Source organism: Phocoena phocoena, chromosome 10 (genome assembly GCF_963924675.1).
Source record: "Phocoena phocoena chromosome 10, mPhoPho1.1, whole genome shotgun sequence".
In the NCBI taxonomy this organism is placed as follows: domain Eukaryota; kingdom Metazoa; phylum Chordata; class Mammalia; order Artiodactyla; family Phocoenidae; genus Phocoena; species Phocoena phocoena.
In genome coordinates, this window is record NC_089228.1 from 47804782 (window position 1) to 47822783 (window position 18002).

An 18002-nucleotide genomic window follows, 5' to 3' on the forward strand; every position below is an offset into this window, starting at 1 on the left:
TAATATTCGTGCCTCACATCATAATGACCATTTCACAGAAGTCCGTGAGGAGCTTTACATCAGTCAAGCCTTCTGTAAGTTGGAAATGGCCTGTAGATGGGATAAAGTGAACTGCAGATAAATCTGACTAGCAGAACTACATTTAATGTCTATATATACATTTGTAAAAATGTTTTCCTGTTAAAGATTAGAAAATGAAAAGCTTCTTGAGAGCAAAACCTGCCTACAGGATTCCTATGACAACTTACAAGAAGTAATGAAGTTTGAAATTGACCAACTTTCAAAAAACCTCCAAAACTGCAAAAAAGAAAACGAGACTCTGAAATCTGATCTGAATGTAAGTTAAGAAGGATATTGGTTATTGATGAACTTGTTCTGGATGTGTGACTGTTTGACCTCTTCCTAACTTCTGTACTGGCCCATTGTGCCTGCCACGAAGAAGGTACTCCATGTGTTTGTTGACTGCACCTTAAAATCTAATATAACATTGTCTTTTAGAATTTGATGGAGCTTTTTGAGGCAGAGAAAGAACGCAATAACAAATTATTATTACAATTTGAAGAAGATAAAGAAAACAGTTCTAAGTGAGTGCTATTTATCTTTTCCGTAGTTGACTAGAATATCATTTACTACCACATTCTTTATCTTGCGGGTTTTCTTTTTTTTTTTAATTGCTAATAGCCTGTTAAGTTTTTTTTAAAGCATTCCAAAAGGAATATCAGATTTTTTTGTATAAATGGCTATGTAGAGAAACTTAATTTTTCAAAACATTTAATAACTAGCTACAGTACTTTTTAAATGAATAGCAGTTGGTGGTGATCAGAACTCGGGACCTTCTGTAAATAAATCACAGTATTTATTATTGAAAGGTGGGGACTGATTTATTTCTATCTCTACTATTTGATTTCTCTGCTCTTTTTTTCTTCTGGTCCCTTATATGGACACCATTGTCTTTCTTTTCCTCTCTCCAAATTCTTTTCCTTGGTGATCTCTCTCAGTCTCTTCGTTCCAGCCAACAGGAGGATTATTACTCTAATAAGAAGAATTTGTATTAGTGTATTCAGCAGATACTTGTAGAGTTCTTACCGTGAGACAGATTCTCTTCTAGTCCCTGCTATATACTGGTGACTCCATCTAATTGGGAAAGACAGTTAACATTTAGTCGCTCATTCAAACGCTTAGTGATATCCAGCAAGCCAGGCACTGTTCTGGTAAATGCCAGGACATTTAGAGATAAGACAGTGAACAAAATAGCCCTGTCCTTTTGAGGTTCACATTGTAGCACAGAGAGATGGGTAATAAGTAAATAGTATATATTATGTTAGAGAGTCCTAAGTACTCTGGAGAAAAGTAAACTGTCCTGGCACAAAACTGGGTTTTTGTTAAATAACTGTTGAAGAAACTGGTTCAAATTTCTGATCCTACTGGAATACAATTCCTAACACCAAGTATGTGTCTAATAAAGTTCAGTTGCATTGCATTGAATCTCTTCTGTACGAATAGACTCAGTTCCTGTTTCCATTGAATGAGTCATGAGTAAAAGATAGTTCTTCTTTTCCAGAGAAATCTTAGAAGTTCTTGAAGCTGTACGTCAGGAGAAACAGAAGGAGATGGCCAAGTGTGAGCAGCAGGTAAAAATGTCCTATACTCTCACTCTGAAATTTGAGGTTTATAACTTTTATTCCTGATGTCCAAAGAGATTTGTTATAAAAACTGTTTCAGCTTTCAGATGTTGAAAATTTATAATAAAAAGATGGAATTTTTGGTTGGTTGTATTATTTTCAACTCTTGTTTTTCTAACTCCCAGATGGCTATAATCATAATTTGTTGGTGGTTTCCTGATAGAGACCACAAAATCACTCTCGTTTAACCCAACTTTTTATTTTCAAATATTACTCCTTAGTATACACTGTTTAATATGAAAAGCAGATTTCAACTCTTTTTATGCTTTTTAAAATACATGTGTGTGGTTAACTTTGTGATTTAATTCTTTTTCTAAAAATATTGATTTTTCCCCATAGATGGCAAAAGTACAGAAACTAGAAGAGAGTTTGTGTGCTACCGAAAAAGTAATCAGTTCTCTGGAGAAGTCTAGAGATGCTGACAAGGTAGGTAGAGGTTGAGGCTATAGCCCCCTGCATTTTCCTTATAAACGCTGCCTTCACATTCCAGTCTCCTGCTCCCAGGGTTAGCTAGCATTTCTGTATGCACTTAGGCCTTGCTCATCTTCCAAGGTTGCTAGAGAATGAAGCCTTTAAGTTAATTTTCCTCATAACTTCAACCCAAACTGTTCTATCACTCTTGATGGCAGTGTTTCTAAAACACATCCCTACCCCCTTTAACTAGGATGCCGTCAGTGCGACCTTTTCTCATTGATTGTGAGTGCCACGATACAAATTCTCAAATCCCTGGTGTTGGCTTTAACTAGAATAATAAACATTACTATGTATGTCTGAACATAAAATTAGGTGTACATTCCTTATATGTCTAGCTCTTATTCATTCATGAAACCAAAGCAAATGATTAACTAAAATATTAGAAAACCAATAAAATATAAATTGGTAACATTAATAATGTAATGTGACACATGGTATTTTGCTAAAATAAAATTGACTTCTATTGTCATTTGGAAAGATAAATGATTTATCATTAAAAAAAGATCTCCTTGCTGTCATTGGGTATGAAGATATTGTTTCTGTCCTTGTCAGGAAGTTGTAGCTGACCTCATGAGCCAGATCCAGGAGCTAAGAACCTCAGTCTCTGAGAAAACAGAAACCATAGACACCCTGAGGCAAGAACTGAAGGACATCAATGTAAGTTCTTTCGCCAACAAGATACGAAATTTGAGCACGAGGCACAGTTCACAGACTCGTGGTTAACCAATGCCCCACAGAAAAAAGGGTTCTGTGGTCACCCACGTTTGAAAATATGTAGTAGTGAAAGCTCAGCAGGCTTGGGTATCTGCAGAACCTGCAGGGCCTTTAATATGCTGACGTGTGTGCTGTGTGCATCTCGGGAAGGCAGAGTTGGCTGCAGCATTTTTCAGGTCTCACTGACCTGGGAACAGTGCTCTCTGTGCACATTTGGGAATTGCTGATCCAAATCAGATCAGAAACAGACTGGCTGTTGCCTCTGATGGTTAAGGGAATGTGGTGTTCCTTAATTGCTTCAAGAAAAAAAATAGCACATTTTAGTTAAGTTCAGACATCAGTGATTTAGAAAGTGAGTTTGTTTCCCCATTATTGGACTTTATCATTTCCTAAAGTAACTACTTACTCTTCCTGCATATAAATGGTGAATGCTTCCTCCATCCCTTGGGTCAAGGTAGTCTTTTGTTAATGTTCCTCACTCCTGTGCTCCAAAGGGAGCTTGCTGCACTCCACTGATTTCTGATAAAGATGACAAAACCAGATGTTTTTTCACTGATACCTGTGGGACTTTTCCACTTCTTCTTGCCATTCATCCATTAACTCTTCCACTCCTTCATTCAACAAGTGGTTATTGAATTTATTTGTGTTGATCTGGTCATCACCTTGGAACTCAGACTCATTCTTCAGTTATTATAATCTAAAAATAAACTGATAATAAAGCAGACAGATCTTGTATCATCATTTTCTTTTCTGTAGGGCAAATATAATTCTGCTTTGGTTGACAAAGAAGAGAGCAAAGCATTGATTAAGAGACAGGAAGTGGACATTCTGGATCTGAAAGAATCCCTTAGACTGAGAATACTCTCCGAGGACATAGAGGTAGATGTTAACACATCATCACCCTTTTTGGTTTATTACTTGTCAGTATGTTTCTGTGTGTTATTAGTGAATAAATAGAAGACTTTTAAAAAGGAGTAAATCATAATTTGAGCCACTTTCCCTAAGGTAGTTAGGCAATTGATAGATAATACTAAGATTGTTATATTTTGTTTAATTGATTTATTTTCATTCATTTGTGCTAACACCATGCTAAGTTCCTGTAACTCACCCTCTTCTGAAAAGGAAGCAGAGTGGAAACTGCATTTACTTGGATGCAGTGGTAGCAGCAGGGAGCAAAGAAAGGGCTGGTTAACCACAAAATTGCTTCTTGTGTTTTAGCTAAAATAAGTTTTAATTATCTTGTTGTTGATGTAAATGTATCTTTTAAAAAATTAAGCAGTACTGTCGTGTGGTTCAAAATTCAAAATATATAAAGCAATATACATTCCCTCTTGTATATCCTTCCAGAGATATTTTTAGCTAATCCTATATACCTTGAGTTTTCCTTTTTTCACACAGATGGTAACCCACTGTGTATACTGCTCTGAAGCTGCTTTAGAAATAGTTTTCTTGCTATCCATGAAACAAATTCAACAAATATTTATTGAACCCACCTGCCATACAACCTGTACCTGTTTGTCATTTGGGAATGGAAGAATGATTGAAACACAGTTACTTACCTTGAGGCATGCAATCTAGCTTAAGAGGTAGATGTATTATGATGTAACAAATGACTTGGGAGCACAGAAAAGGGAGGGAGAGGAGCAGTTATGCCTGGAGAATTCCAAAGAGCTTCCCAGAGAAGATAGTATTAGTATAAGACTTTGCTAGGGAGGGAAGCCTGGCACCTGTGAATGTTTGTGGAGCATCCTCATAAAGGGGAACAGTTGGGTGTGACTGACTTGAGGTGGTTGGCTTTTTGAGCAACCCAACAATAATCTAGATATGAGAATTAGATGCATATAATAGTGAAAAATTCAAATCAACTGAAATATTTAGTGAAGGGTTAAATGGTGGTGCATCCATAAGATGAAATAGAGCCCACTCAATGAAAATGATATAATAAAAGAGTAAGTATATGTGGAGATGTTTGTGATCTATCAGGTACATGTGTGCAATACACATACTGTATCTATGACATATATAATACTGTATGTTTAATGTAATGTACACTATTATGTATATCTGTGCACATATACATGCACATTTGGAAAGTTAGGGGGAATAGATTCTGCTCTAATTTGGTAGAGATTACATACACTGTGTACATAGGAATTATGTATGCAACCTATAGGACTTCTAATTCTCTCTGCCACTTCCCATCAAGCTACTCCCCTGAAAATTTGATGGCCTATGACACTGTATCACAGTCTGGTGAACTGGCCAGCCCCTCCCCAATTAGCTGAGGGGTACTCATCTTTACAACTGTTTACCTTCCCGTGTATAATGGACTAGAACTTATTGGTGAGACAACAGGTAAACTAGAGACCCATGCCTGGAGTCCTCCCAAGGAAGGAGAGATCAGCTGTAAGAGGTTACCTGGGGTTGAGGGGAGAGGGGAGCAGACTGGGATACTTATATGAATTTACTGTAGTACTTGTCTCTGGACCTCATGACTTAAGTATTAACTGTTTGGTTTGTCTTGGAATGGATTAGCATACAAGCAAAAAAAAAAAAAGATTCTCACTTAAAACTTTCTTAACGTTTTAAAAATCATACATAGTAATGATTTTCAAATCAATATTGGAGCACCACAATTAAAGAGAGTCTTCCCCTGGGGGGATTGTCCCCTAACAGAGGGACATGCTCTGTGAGGACCTGGCTCACGCCACTGAGCAGCTGAACATGCTCACCGAGGCCTCGAAAAAGCACTCGGGGCTTCTGCAGTCGGCCCAGGAGGAGCTGACCAGGAAGGACGCCCTCATCCAGGAGCTTCAGCATGAGGTGAGATGCAGGGTGATCGTCGCTCAGGATGGGCTTTGGGGGTTGGGGGAGCACGACTGTGTGGCGGTTGAGCTCATGAGGTCCCTGCCTCGGCTAATTCTCTACATTCAGAAAGGTGGGCTAGCAGGGTGAGTAGGTAGTGGGGCAGCAGCGCTGTCGACTCTTAACAACCTGGTTGCTTCTGTATGTTCGGACTTGGTGGCTGTCCTCCTGCCCACCCTCTGCCCTTGACACGTGCCAGCAAGTTCTAACCACTGTGGCAAAAGTTATGCCTGACTTTGTTTTTTTTTTTTAATTTTAATTTTTATCTTTGGCTGCGTTGGGTCTTCGTTGCTGCTCATGGGCTTCTCTAGTTGCAGCGAGTGGGGGCTACTCTTCGTTGCGGAGCACAGGCTCTAAGCGCTTGGGCTTCAGTAGTTGAAGCACGTGGGCACAGTAGTTGCGGCACATGGGCTCTAGGGCATGCGGGCTCAATAGTTGTGGCTTGCAGGCTCTAGAGTGCAGCCTCAGTAGTTGTGGTGCACAGGCTTAGTTGCTCCGTGGCACGTGGGATCTTCCTGGACCAGGGCTTGAACCCGTGTCCCCTGCGTTGGCAGGCGGATTCTTAACCACTGCGCCACGAGGGAAGTCCCATAGCTGACTTTTGTCCTCTCTTTTGGCTAGTGTAGTTTTATAATATATTTTGTAACTTTCCTCAAATGACCCTTTGATTACTTGTGAAGCTTAAAAAAGAAGTTTCTTTTAAAGTGTAAATAAATTTGTGAGAGAAATGTCAAATTATCAATCAAGCCCTGAAAAAATAATGGAAGAAGTCCATTTCTGCATGCCTTGGGAGGATTGTCTGTTCTAATTGGACCACGTACCTGTATTATTTTCTAACTTGTAATCTTATATCTGTTCAATTTTCCCAGCTAAACCAAAAGAAAGAGGAAGTAGAACAGAAGAAGAATGAATATAACTTCAAAATGAGGCAACTAGAGCATGTGATGGATTCTGCCGCCAAGTATCCCCAGGTACTTTTCATAAGAAAGAGTGCATTTCAGGAGGAATAAGCAGTTTTGTGAGCGATGCAAGTTGGAAATTGCTAAGACTAGCTTTGTCTTTACAGAAACAGATTTTCACTAACAGCTTTTCTGCTTTTTTTGATAAAAAGGTAGCAGTGTTTTATTTGTTTTACTTGGACAAGAATTAGAATAGCGAGCTATATATGTAGCCTGTGTATTTTCTACGTGCTTGGCAAGTGTATTTACAATGAAATCTTTATAACCACTTAATCAGGTATTTGGATGAAATTTGATTTTATTTTAGAGCCCTAAAACACCACCACAATTTCAAACACATTTGGCGAAATTCCTGGAAACGCAAGAACAAGAGATAGAAGATGGGAGAGCCTCCAAGATTTCTTTGCAACACCTTATAACAAAGCTAAATGAAGACAGAGAAGTCAAGAATGCTGAAATCCTCAGAATAAAGGTGACTGGGTAATTTATTTCAATGAATTTAATGTTTCAAAATAAGCAGTATCTTTCATGGTGACTGAGGATCCAAAATTCAAAAGGGACAGAACTCCAGGGTAGATGGAGAAAAGTCTTCCTCTCACCCCTGACTCCAAGCTGCCTAGTTTGCTGTCCCTGTAGGCTTCAGGTGTAGCTAGTTTCTTATTTATCTTCTGAGAACTTTTCAGCAGCACCTATAACCAGGCGCGTAAGCATTGTCTCCCTGCCCCATTTGTTTTTCATGCTATGGTGTCATATCATACAGGCTGCACTAACTACTCTCATGACAGTGCTGTCCAACTTTTAGATTTTTGCCAGTTTAATAGCCGAAGCATGTTATCTCATTGTATTTTTAAATTTGTATTTTTCTTATTAGGAGTCAGATTGAGCATCTTTTGGTTTTTTGTGTCTATGAACTATATCCTTCACCCATTTTTCTGTGGTTGGACTTTTTCTTAATTAGGTACAAGCATTCTTTATATGTCAGAGAGATTTGCTTTTGTCTGTTTCTCTTGTTTGCCATTTCTTTAAACTTCCTTCTAGTGTTTTTCGCCCCGTACTTGGGGGGTATGGTTTTTGTGTGTGGGAGAGTATATTTAGGGTGGTGTTAGGGGTGGGAAGTGCGTGGAGAAATGCCTGAGTAGGTGTAGTGTGGGCGCAGAAGGGTGTGTAGGGAGGATGCGATGCCCCATAGAAGATAGTCTGTGACCTCATGGCTCTGCAGTGAGTTTTTGTTTAGGAACAAAATTAGCCTACTGTGTAGGAAGACAGTATCACTCTTAAACTTTGTTTCTCATAGAGGGGATCATTCCTGGCTTTTTTGTTCAGGGCGGCTCTCAGTATGCTGCTATCTCAGGAATGTGGCATGATCTTGGTACTTAGAAGAAATTGGATCAGGTTAAAAGAAATCAAACAATAGATAAGCAGAAGTAAATCAAAACGTTCACTCCTTGCAGACGAGTATTTATTTCCTCTGGGTGGTTATGCTCATGATTTTCAAGTCAGAATCCAATTAAGTATTTTGAGGCTGTGGCACATCAATTTTTAAAAATTAGAATCTATTAAATAGAATCAAATAGAACATTTACCAAAGTAGTAGATGCTTTTGTTCATCTTTTCTCATAAAGGAATTTTAATGAATTAAGGTTTGTTTGGGGTTTTTTTTGGCCGTGCCGCCTGGCATATGGGATCCTAGTTCCCCAACCAGGGATCGAACCCGTGCGCCCTGCAGTGGAAGTGCAGAGTCTTAACCGCTGGACTGCCAGGGAAGTCCAAATTATGTGATACTGATAAGAGACTATGTTTAAGACAATGGGGGTATGAAAATTAATCACATTCGGAGCCCCTGAGAGCTTCTCATAGTCTACTTTTTCTCCAGTGATACCCAGAGCAGTGTTCAGTGTGTGGAGGGAGCTTAAAAGAGGAATACCTGTCTCATCACGGCCTGGGGAGCAAAATAATGCCTACTGTAAGGTGTTTTCTGAAAAGACCTGGTTTGATGTTATTAGGAGCAGTTGTGTGAAATGGAAAACCTACGCCTGGAAGCCGAGCAGTTGAGAGAGAAGAACTGGCTCCTGCAAGGTCAGCTGGATGATATTAAAAGACAAAAGGACAACAGGTGAGAAAGAGCCTCGAGCAGTCTGTGAGCTAAATCTTGGCCTGCCTGGGGATAGTTGAGTGAATGAGGTCAGCATAGGTTTCACAGCGTGTGTGATGTTTCTTGCTGATCCAGGAGCCGCTCCAGGTGTTGCTTCTCAATCAGGTCTGATGAGGGGGTTGTTTTACCAGAGAGGGAAAATAAGGTCATCACCATCTTGCCCACTCTGTTTACTTTTGTATTGCTATAGAGCTATTGAGATGAATTTCAAACACGTGAAATACTTGAACCAAACTGTCTACTTGTATTTGAAAGGGGTGAGGCTGGAGCAAATATGTCAACAAGACAAGGCTCAAGGTTCTGCCAGCAGAAAAAGGGAGAATTTTCTTGGTTTTGCTTCTTGGCTTCTGGGGAAGGGCACGTTCCTAGGAGAAGCTGTACAGGGGGGCGTTCTGTTAGGTCTCTGTGTGGGTGTGGGGGGTGTGTGGGTGTGGGTGTGGATGTTTGTGTGTGTGTGTGTGTTTGTGTGTGTGTGTGTGTGTGTGTGTGTGTGTGTGTGTGTGTGTGGTGTGTGTTTTGGCCTCAACTCAGTCTTCTAGTTGTATCTGATAACAGCACAGCGTCTTGTCAAGGGCAACCGCACCCAGGTTATATCGTGTCTCTGACACTTGAAAGTTGTGTGACTTTGGACACATCTTTAAACCTCTTAGTGCCTCAGTTTCCTTAGCAATAAAGTGAGGGAGATGACACCTCTTATACAAGGTGTTTTAAAGACCAAAGACAACATGTGTAAAGTGCTCGTTACAGTGCTTAGGAGAGGGGAGCCACTCAACAAATGGTGGCTGTTAAGTAGACACGGTAGATTTATGATCCCACCCCTGAGTGAGGGATGGAGATGAGGGTGGTCTATGAGACTACGCAGGAAGTTGAGGTTTGTCAAAGGGGGTCTGTATTGGGGATGGAAGCCCTTTGTGAATTCGGCATCCCAGGTTAGGGGTGTCTGCCTCTGCTGCTGTTGTCAGAAGATCTTAACAGGCGCTTCCCACTCCCGCTGCTCCCCATCCCTGTCCAGAAGCAGCCCTGACGTGCACTGTCCAAACCTAAGTGAGACAATGGATATTTGAGGTTGGTGATGGTGGCTGTGCTAACAACCTATTCCTAAATGTTTCTTTGCTGGGTGGCGGGGTGTAGGGGGATCTTAGTTCCCTGACCAAGGACTGAACTCCAGCGCTCGGCAGTGAAAGCTCAGTTCCTAACAACTGGACTGCCAGGGAATTCCCCTAAATGGTTCTTTTCAAGTTTTAGTGAGCATAGGAGGTGCTCATTTTATTAAGCATCCTCTTGTAGGGATTTCACTTCCCCTTCTGGGTGATTTTGATGCAGGTAGTCCACAGTCTGCTCACCTAGTTTCCATATGCTCCACCCCCATGTCCAGGCATATTAAAGAAAAGCATTGTACCTTTTATCAAGAGTTAGTTTGAGCGTGGAACTTAGAACGTTACCAGATCATGTATAAAACCACAATTTAAAATACTTTATTTCATAGCCTTATGTCCCATTTGTGAGGAGCCATACAGAACCTTCTTCATGAATTAGAATAGAAGAAAATTATAGCCCAGGGGTCAGCCTGTTTGGTAACTGAAGTTTCATTGGAGCAGTCCGGTTCTTTCATATAAATATCACAGTGGCTGCCTTTGCATTACAGCAGCCCAGTTGCATAGCTGTGCCGGAGACCTTATGGCTCCCAAAACCTATGTCTGGTTCTTGACAGAAAAAGTTACCCACCCCCCCATATTAGACAACAGAAAACACATCTGCCCTAATGTTTTGGGGTGTTTTCCTCACTACCATTTTTATCTAGGCTGTCAGATTCATTAAGTGGAAGAAACTAATGTAGCTTCTGTTTTCCTTCAAGGAATGATCCTTTACTCACCAGTGAGAGAGAGATTTCTAGAGAAGCCAGAAGCCTTCAGGCAGGTTCTCCTAGGGGGGTGTCTCCTGATCCAGGGGCTGCCCACAGAAACTCAATTTATTATCCAACCTGGTCAGGCTCACAGAGATGGCCTCACATTAATCAAATTCACATGATACTGATGTATAGTCCAGAATGTAATTTTCTTTGTACAGAGGAGTGTTTCTTTTCCATGACGGGATTTATGTCTGGTGCTCAGAGAATCCCCTTCTTGGTGTCAGCATGTCTGGGAAGCCCGAGTGGCATCAGAGAATCTCCAGCTGACTATGATATCCAATGCAGGGAATTCCCTGGTGACCGGGGGCACGGGTTTGAACCCTGGTTGGGGAACTAAGATTCCGCACGCCGCGTATCGTGGCCAAAAATAATAAATAAAAAAGGCTACAGCAGTCCCAGACCTGAAATCTAAAGCAAAGAGGGGGCATCAGAGGCTCCATGGGACAGGCCAAGTGTGAGGGGCCCTCACCGCCCCCATGTGTGTCCTGTGTTTCCCCACCATCACGACCCAGCCAGTCACATTCATGCCAGGTACCTGGACTGTCCTTTCAGCCCCATTTTGTTCACATACGATCTTCAGATGATACCGCTCTAAGTTAATACTTTATTCTCAACCAAACCCTGTCATTAGATTTCCCAGCTTTGCTCATCTCACTTTTGTATGGAAGGAATCCCGAATGCTGGGGAGGTACCTTATTTCATCCTCATGTGTTGATCACGCTTATTGACTGTGCTAACTTGACCTAATCACCATAGAATTAGCTCTTCTTTGCACATCTTGGCGTTGCTGCATGTAATAGATACAAAATCGATACTTGAATATATTTGACACTTTTCCCATCCTCCCTTCCTAATCTAACGCAGTGAACAGAATCATTCAGACACGCAGCAGCTGAAGAATGAACAAGAAGAAATCAAAGAAAGACTTGCTAAAGTATGATTTTTTTTACATAATAGTTTTTTTCTTGTGTGAAAAATGCTTTTATAGTTAGCATTTATGGTTATATATTTTAGAAACCATTTTATTATTGAAATTTTGTCTTTTTTGTATTCCTGTTAAGTTTGATATTTACCATCAGTATTTAGCTATAGCTGAGAATTAAGAGTGAATTAGTCTTCATGCCTAGACGGTAAGCCTACTGCTCACACAGAATTCTCCATTTAGAAGCAAGTATCGAGTGCCTATTTGAGGCTTTAAAGGGCACAATACATGAACGGTTGTAAATAGGTACCCCCTTTATGTGTGTGTAGCTGGGATTGTGGAAAAGGATGTCCCTTTTTTTTTTTTTAGTTGAGGTATAGTTGATTTACAATATTGTGTTAGTTTCTGATGTACAGCAAAATGATTGTTATACCTATATGTGTATTCTCTTTCATATTCTTTTCCATTATGTTTTATTATAGGATATTGAATATAGTTCCCTGTACTATACAGTAGGACCTTGTTGTTTATCTGCTTTATGTATAGTAGTTTGTATCTGCTAATCCCAAACTCCAAATTTATCCCTCTCTCCCCCTTTCCCCTTTGGTAACTGTAAGTTTGTTTTCTATGTCTGTGAGTCTGTTTCTGTTTCGTAAATAAGCTCATTTGTATCTATTTTTAGATTCTACCTATAAGTGATACTATATGATATTTCTCTGACTTACTTAACATGATAATCTCTAGGTCCATCCATGTTGCTGCAAATGGCATTATTTCATTCTTTTTTATGGCTGAGTAATACTCCATTGTCCATATGTACCACATCTTCTTTATCCATTCCTCTGTTCATAGACATTTAGGTTGCTTCCATGTCTTGGCTGTTGTAAATAGTGCCATTGTGAACATTGAGATGCATGTATTGTAAAGGAATTTGCTTTAATTGGTTTTATTACCATTAGGGAGAGCGGACTGATTACTTTCAGTCTTTTGTTTAGCAATGTTAAGAACTTAAGTCATTTTTTCTTTCTCTTTCTTTAATCTTCTTATAGAATAAATTGGTTGAAGAAATGCTAAAAATGAAAGCAGAGTAAGTACACTCTTTTGTAATTCAAGTTCTTGTTGATCATTTCTTTATTAACACCAACCAGTATTCCTCTAAAGGAAGAAATGCTTATAATATCCACAAGGTAAGTAAATTCTTTCCTTTCTGCAGTAGTATGTGAACATAATAGATATTTACAAAATTCTTTTCTTAAATACCACTTGCTAAAGGGGTTCCTCACATGAAGCCATTCCAAAAAAAAACTTAAAGAAATAAGTGCTAGGAAAACCTTAGCTTCCCTGGGGGAATTGATGGGTTTTCTCCTCATGTACAACGAGAACTATATAACCGACCACGTTTCCTTCTCACTTCTGGTTTCCTCTGATTTAAAACCTTGAGGCCCTCTCAGACCCATAGATCAATACTATGAATTCTTCTGGTCTTGACCTTATGTCTCTTTATATGTTTTCTATGGACATGATTTTATTTTATTCATATACTTCTTATATTTTAATTTATGTAATCTTATAAACTGCCTCATTCTTTGATAAACAGGATACACTGTATTTTCTATAAAGTTCAAAATAAGTAAACTGGTTGGTATTAACAAAGTGATAAAACGTTAGAAAGATATTTTACTCTCTGAATAGAATAGATCTGATCAGGAACAGTGATTCTCAAACATTTTCACTTGTTTTACCTCCTAAAAGAATTTTGAAACACCATATACCCTCTTGTACATTTTTGGAGTTGACTATGTCTAAAATTTTTCATTGTAAGTTTAAATTATTGCAAAGGATAGAAGTTTTGACATACTGAAAATAGTGACATTTAGAAATAAAGCTTTTGTGGTGTTCTTTCAAAAGTTATCCAACTGATTTGGTACTTTCTACCCATTTAAAAAATACTTGAAGAAATTTGTAAGTCTAAAATTTTACACTGTTCCTTTTTCCTTTGAAATTAAGTTTCCATTCTATACCCATGCAGAATTATATCCTAATTTAATATATTGTTTGGAAAATTTTTTGTTGACTGCCCTATCATAACTCAGCAATGAAAATATGTATGCAAATTACAAGTAATTTGTAAAAATTTATTATATTCATATGGCTCTAAGTGTTATATTTTTTCTGGATTGAGTTTTCATTACAATTATTAAAGTATCCTGAATTTATTGTAAATTTTTATGAATAATTATTATACAAGTAAAATTTTATTGGAAATGCATCTCTCAATGCATTTTATCTTAATGCTTTTTCTTTAATTAGCTCATTCTGTTTCACTTAATTCTGGAATCATACAATATTCACAATCAATTCTGTTCCTACTTTTTTGTCTTTATAGATATAAAGGCTGAGAAATCTTATTCACATACTAAGTAAATAACAATGGAAGGAGTTTTGTTAGAATGTTGTCCTCCAATTATTTGAACTCTATCCAGGTTAATATGCCAGAAGTTACATAGTGATGTCATCAAAAATTCTTTTTAGGGACTTCCCTGGTGGTCCAGTGGTTAAGACTCTGTGCTTCCACTGCAGGGGACATGGGTTCAATCCCTGGTCAGGGAACTAAGATCCCACATGCCGCATGGTATGGCCAAAAAAAAAAAAAAAAAGTCTTTTTAATGATCAGCTGACAAAGACCACCCAACTTGTGAAAGATTTGTTACTCAGTTATTGAGTCATTTGCATCATAGAATCATATACTTAATAGAGTATAGGTGTGGAACAGAACTTTGTTCAACACTTTCATCTGCATTTGAGCAGTATGGGGACTGGCTCCTTGCCAGTTAGCTGTGGGCTAGGACAGAAATCTGGATCACTTACAGGATCTATGAGAATCCACCTGTATAGTTTGTAGAAGTATAGATAATAACCATTTGAGACCTTCTAGCAAAAAGAATAAAAGCTATCTAAGCTGATACATAATTTATTTCATGATCTAGTAAACAGTGCTACAGTGTCCCTGGGACTACAGGAGCCCACACAGTGGCAAGTGAAGCAACCTCCAGAAAATGGCACACATGGTTTTATCAGTCCCAGCCTACAGCAACAGTTTTAAACATTGCGTTATCCACGTGTATGTGACAGTGCTTTTAAAAAGCTACAAAGAACTGAATACCAAGCCAACAGTGGTGTAGGCAGATGTTTAATTTCACATAACAAGAGGTTTGGAGCTGCATTGACCCAGCCCCTTCCCATTCTTCTGCTTTTGGTACTCTTGCTTGTGACCTATTGACTACAAGATGGCTGCTGCAGCTCCAAACAACATAAACAGGATCACAGCTTACAGTGTTGTGGGTTCAAAAGGACTTTCTTTTTTCAGGGAAAAAAACTCCCAGAAACCCTCAAGATTCATCGTGTCTCCTTATCCAGAATTAGCATGCCTGCAGGGCAACCTGAGAAAACCAGTATCTGGCAGTGGGGTAGAGATAACCATGGTTTTAGCTCAGACCAGTTATTATTTACTAATCTTTGGGAACTGGGTGTGCTTCTCCTCTCCCTTTCTTGTCCTCTGAATAAACTGAGTTTTTATAAAAAGCAAGGGATTAGCTGTCGGGTAGGCAGCTGCGGTGTCTGCCATGCCACAAAGCCTTTTCATGAAACGAAAGCAAAACACATAAGACAAAAGCAGAACAGCTCCAGATGAATTGGGAGAACATCAGTGCCCTCACTCCCACACTGTCCTCCTGAGGTGCCACAGAATGTAGTCTGAAAACACCACCAAAGAAATTGTTGGCCTTAAGTGGTATTTTTAATTCTGTGTATTACATCACTTAAATCATCAGCTTTCTATTCCATATGCATTGTAAAATAAATAAAAAGCATTTGTTTCTTTGGGAAGCTTATAGGATTCAGTTTGTTTTGTGAAATTCTATATAATTGTTTGGTAACCCTTCTTTTTTTTTTTTTCCTTTTGAACACTATTCTTTTTTTTAACATTTTATATTGGCGTATAACTGATTAACAATGTTGTCTTGGTTTCAGGTGTACAGCAAAGTGATTAAGTTATACATATACATGTATCTATTCTTTTTCAAATTCTTTTCCCATTTAGGTTGTTACATAATATTGAGCAGAGTTCCCTGTGCTATACAGTAGGTCCTTGTTGGTTATCCAACACTTTTTTAAATATAGCAGTGTATACATGTCAATCCCAAACTCCCTAACTATCCCTCCCCACCTCCCTTTCCCCCTGGTAACCATAAATTCATAATCTAAGTCTATGAGTCTGTTTCTGTTTTGTAAATAAGTTCATTTGTATCATTTTTTTTAGATTCTGCATATAAATGATACCATACGATATTTGTCTTTCTCTGTCTGACTTAACTTTATTCAGTATGACAATTTCTAGGTTCATCCATGGGTAACCCTTCTTTTTAATGTTTATTTTCAATTGATAGTTGCATAAAGTGTATAAATTCTAAATAGCACATCCTTGAAGAAATGACTAGTGTCCCACCATCTGAGAACCAGTTTTTGAAACCAGAAATGATTACTCTAAGATATGGGGCACTGAATAAACCATGCAGACTGTAATAATGCTTAAGTAACAGTTTGCTCTGAGGGCTAGATCTAAAAGTTTCCATTCTAAATTTCTGTTGTGTAAAAAACGGTTTGTGGAACTTTCCAAAATGAAAGTTTTGGGTAAAACAACCATAAAAAAGTGTATCTGCAGCTCTTGCTGTCTTCCTGTGCTGTCAGAAAGGGGAGGGCTGGATATTAGTGATACTTTCAAATAAAAATTCTGGGCTTGGGTGACAAGTGTCTGATTTGAGTACTGTTTTATAATTACGTGCCTTTGGGAGACCATAACGTGATAGTTACTGTTACAGCCTAGAGCAGCTCCAGAGTGCCCTTCAGAACAAAGAGACCGACTACGTTACAATGACTGAGGAAGTTGAACGAGTTAGAATGTTGGAGTCTAAAGCGTTCCAAGAAAAGGAACAACTAAGATCAAAGCTGGAAGAATTGTATGAAGAAAAGGAGAGAACGTGCCAGGTGCATTTGTGTGTTGGTTTTTATTAACAGAGCCGATCAGCATAAGTCTCCGGGCTGCGATTGGGCATCCCGTGGTTTACAGTTGCTCCTCTGCACGCAAAGATGTGTGGCCACGAAAGCTGGGAACCTGGGCTCTGTCTCTCCCTCCCTGTGCTCTTGGAAGGCACGACATAATGTTATTGTAAAATAAAAATTAAAAGCAGCTCATTTTCCCTTCCCTGGATTGATTTACCTGCAGGAGATGGAAATGTTAAGGAAGCAGGTGGAGTGTCTCGCCGAGGAAAATGGGAAGTTGGTAGGTCACCAAAACCTACATCAGAAGATCCAGTACGTCGTGCGGCTGAAGAAGGAAAACGTCAGGCTTGCTGAGGTAAACTCCTGAAAATTGTGCCGAATAAACTCATTCTGGTTTTTAAATGATGATTTAGTTAAAATTTAATTTAACTATTGACTCACTTAACTGCTTTCTTCAGGGAACCTCCTGAATTAAAAAAAAAAAAATTCAGCCATTGCTATTGTAAGCATAATTCAGTCAGTTATCATACACATGAGATTCTTGTTTACTGTTAAAGTAGTTTACAAACGGAAAATTATAGTCCTAGTTTGAAATTTAAACTTAATGAATGCCAAGAATAACTCTTCCTGCAAGAATTAGAGCCTTGATTTTTTTTCTTTTCCTTTTCTTAAAAATTACTGACCAGGAGTCAGAAAAGTTGCGTGCTGAAAATTTATTTTTAAAAGAGAAGAAATGAATGAATCATAAGGATCCCGATCAACTACCTACCTTGTTTGGAGACTTCTTTCCCTCTTATAGAAGTAAGACCTCTCCTTGCACACTTAGCAGAGCTGAATTAAGAGCCACGACTATTACCTGTGTATGTGGGGGTTGGGGGGGCTGACTCAAGTTTCTTATGAACTCTCTGCACCTGTGCACACCTGTGGCAGCCCGCAGCCTGCAGTTAGAGGTTACCGTTTCAAAGCTGTAAATATTGAGAAAACCTTTTGTCTTTTTAAAATAAAAGCCTGTAGCTGCAGTTTTACAGTGGATGTCAGCCAGATTATTTTTTTCCTTCAGTACTGCCATAATCTCCTTTGAGTCTTGCATCAGAAGCTCCAACAATATGCAGGTTCCAAAACTTACAGTGAGGTTAGTGATGGTGCAGTATGCATGAATAGCAAACTTGTTAATATAGATTATTTTTGTATTCCTACTTGAAGTGTTCTCATGGGCCATTTTTATGACTGTTAATATGGCCATTTTTCAAAATGTAATAAAATCTTT

At 38.9% G+C, this 18002-nt stretch overlaps 1 protein-coding gene across 1 annotated transcript in view; it reads left to right on the top strand.

The window, feature by feature from the left end:
• KIF15 (kinesin family member 15) overlaps positions 1-18002 on the top strand; it is a 74369-nt gene extending 56367 nt beyond the window's left edge. The window contains exons 21-35 of the mRNA XM_065885384.1: positions 187-337; positions 499-584; positions 1562-1631; positions 2022-2108; positions 2709-2813; positions 3627-3749; positions 5547-5693; positions 6605-6706; positions 7002-7166; positions 8698-8807; positions 11620-11689; positions 12727-12764; positions 16555-16720; positions 16959-17090; positions 17422-18002. Of these exons, the coding sequence (XP_065741456.1) occupies positions 187-337; positions 499-584; positions 1562-1631; positions 2022-2108; positions 2709-2813; positions 3627-3749; positions 5547-5693; positions 6605-6706; positions 7002-7166; positions 8698-8807; positions 11620-11689; positions 12727-12764; positions 16555-16720; positions 16959-17090; positions 17422-17472 (1603 nt within the window). The 3' untranslated portion in view covers positions 17473-18002. The remainder of the gene's footprint in view (positions 1-186; positions 338-498; positions 585-1561; positions 1632-2021; positions 2109-2708; positions 2814-3626; positions 3750-5546; positions 5694-6604; positions 6707-7001; positions 7167-8697; positions 8808-11619; positions 11690-12726; positions 12765-16554; positions 16721-16958; positions 17091-17421) is intronic.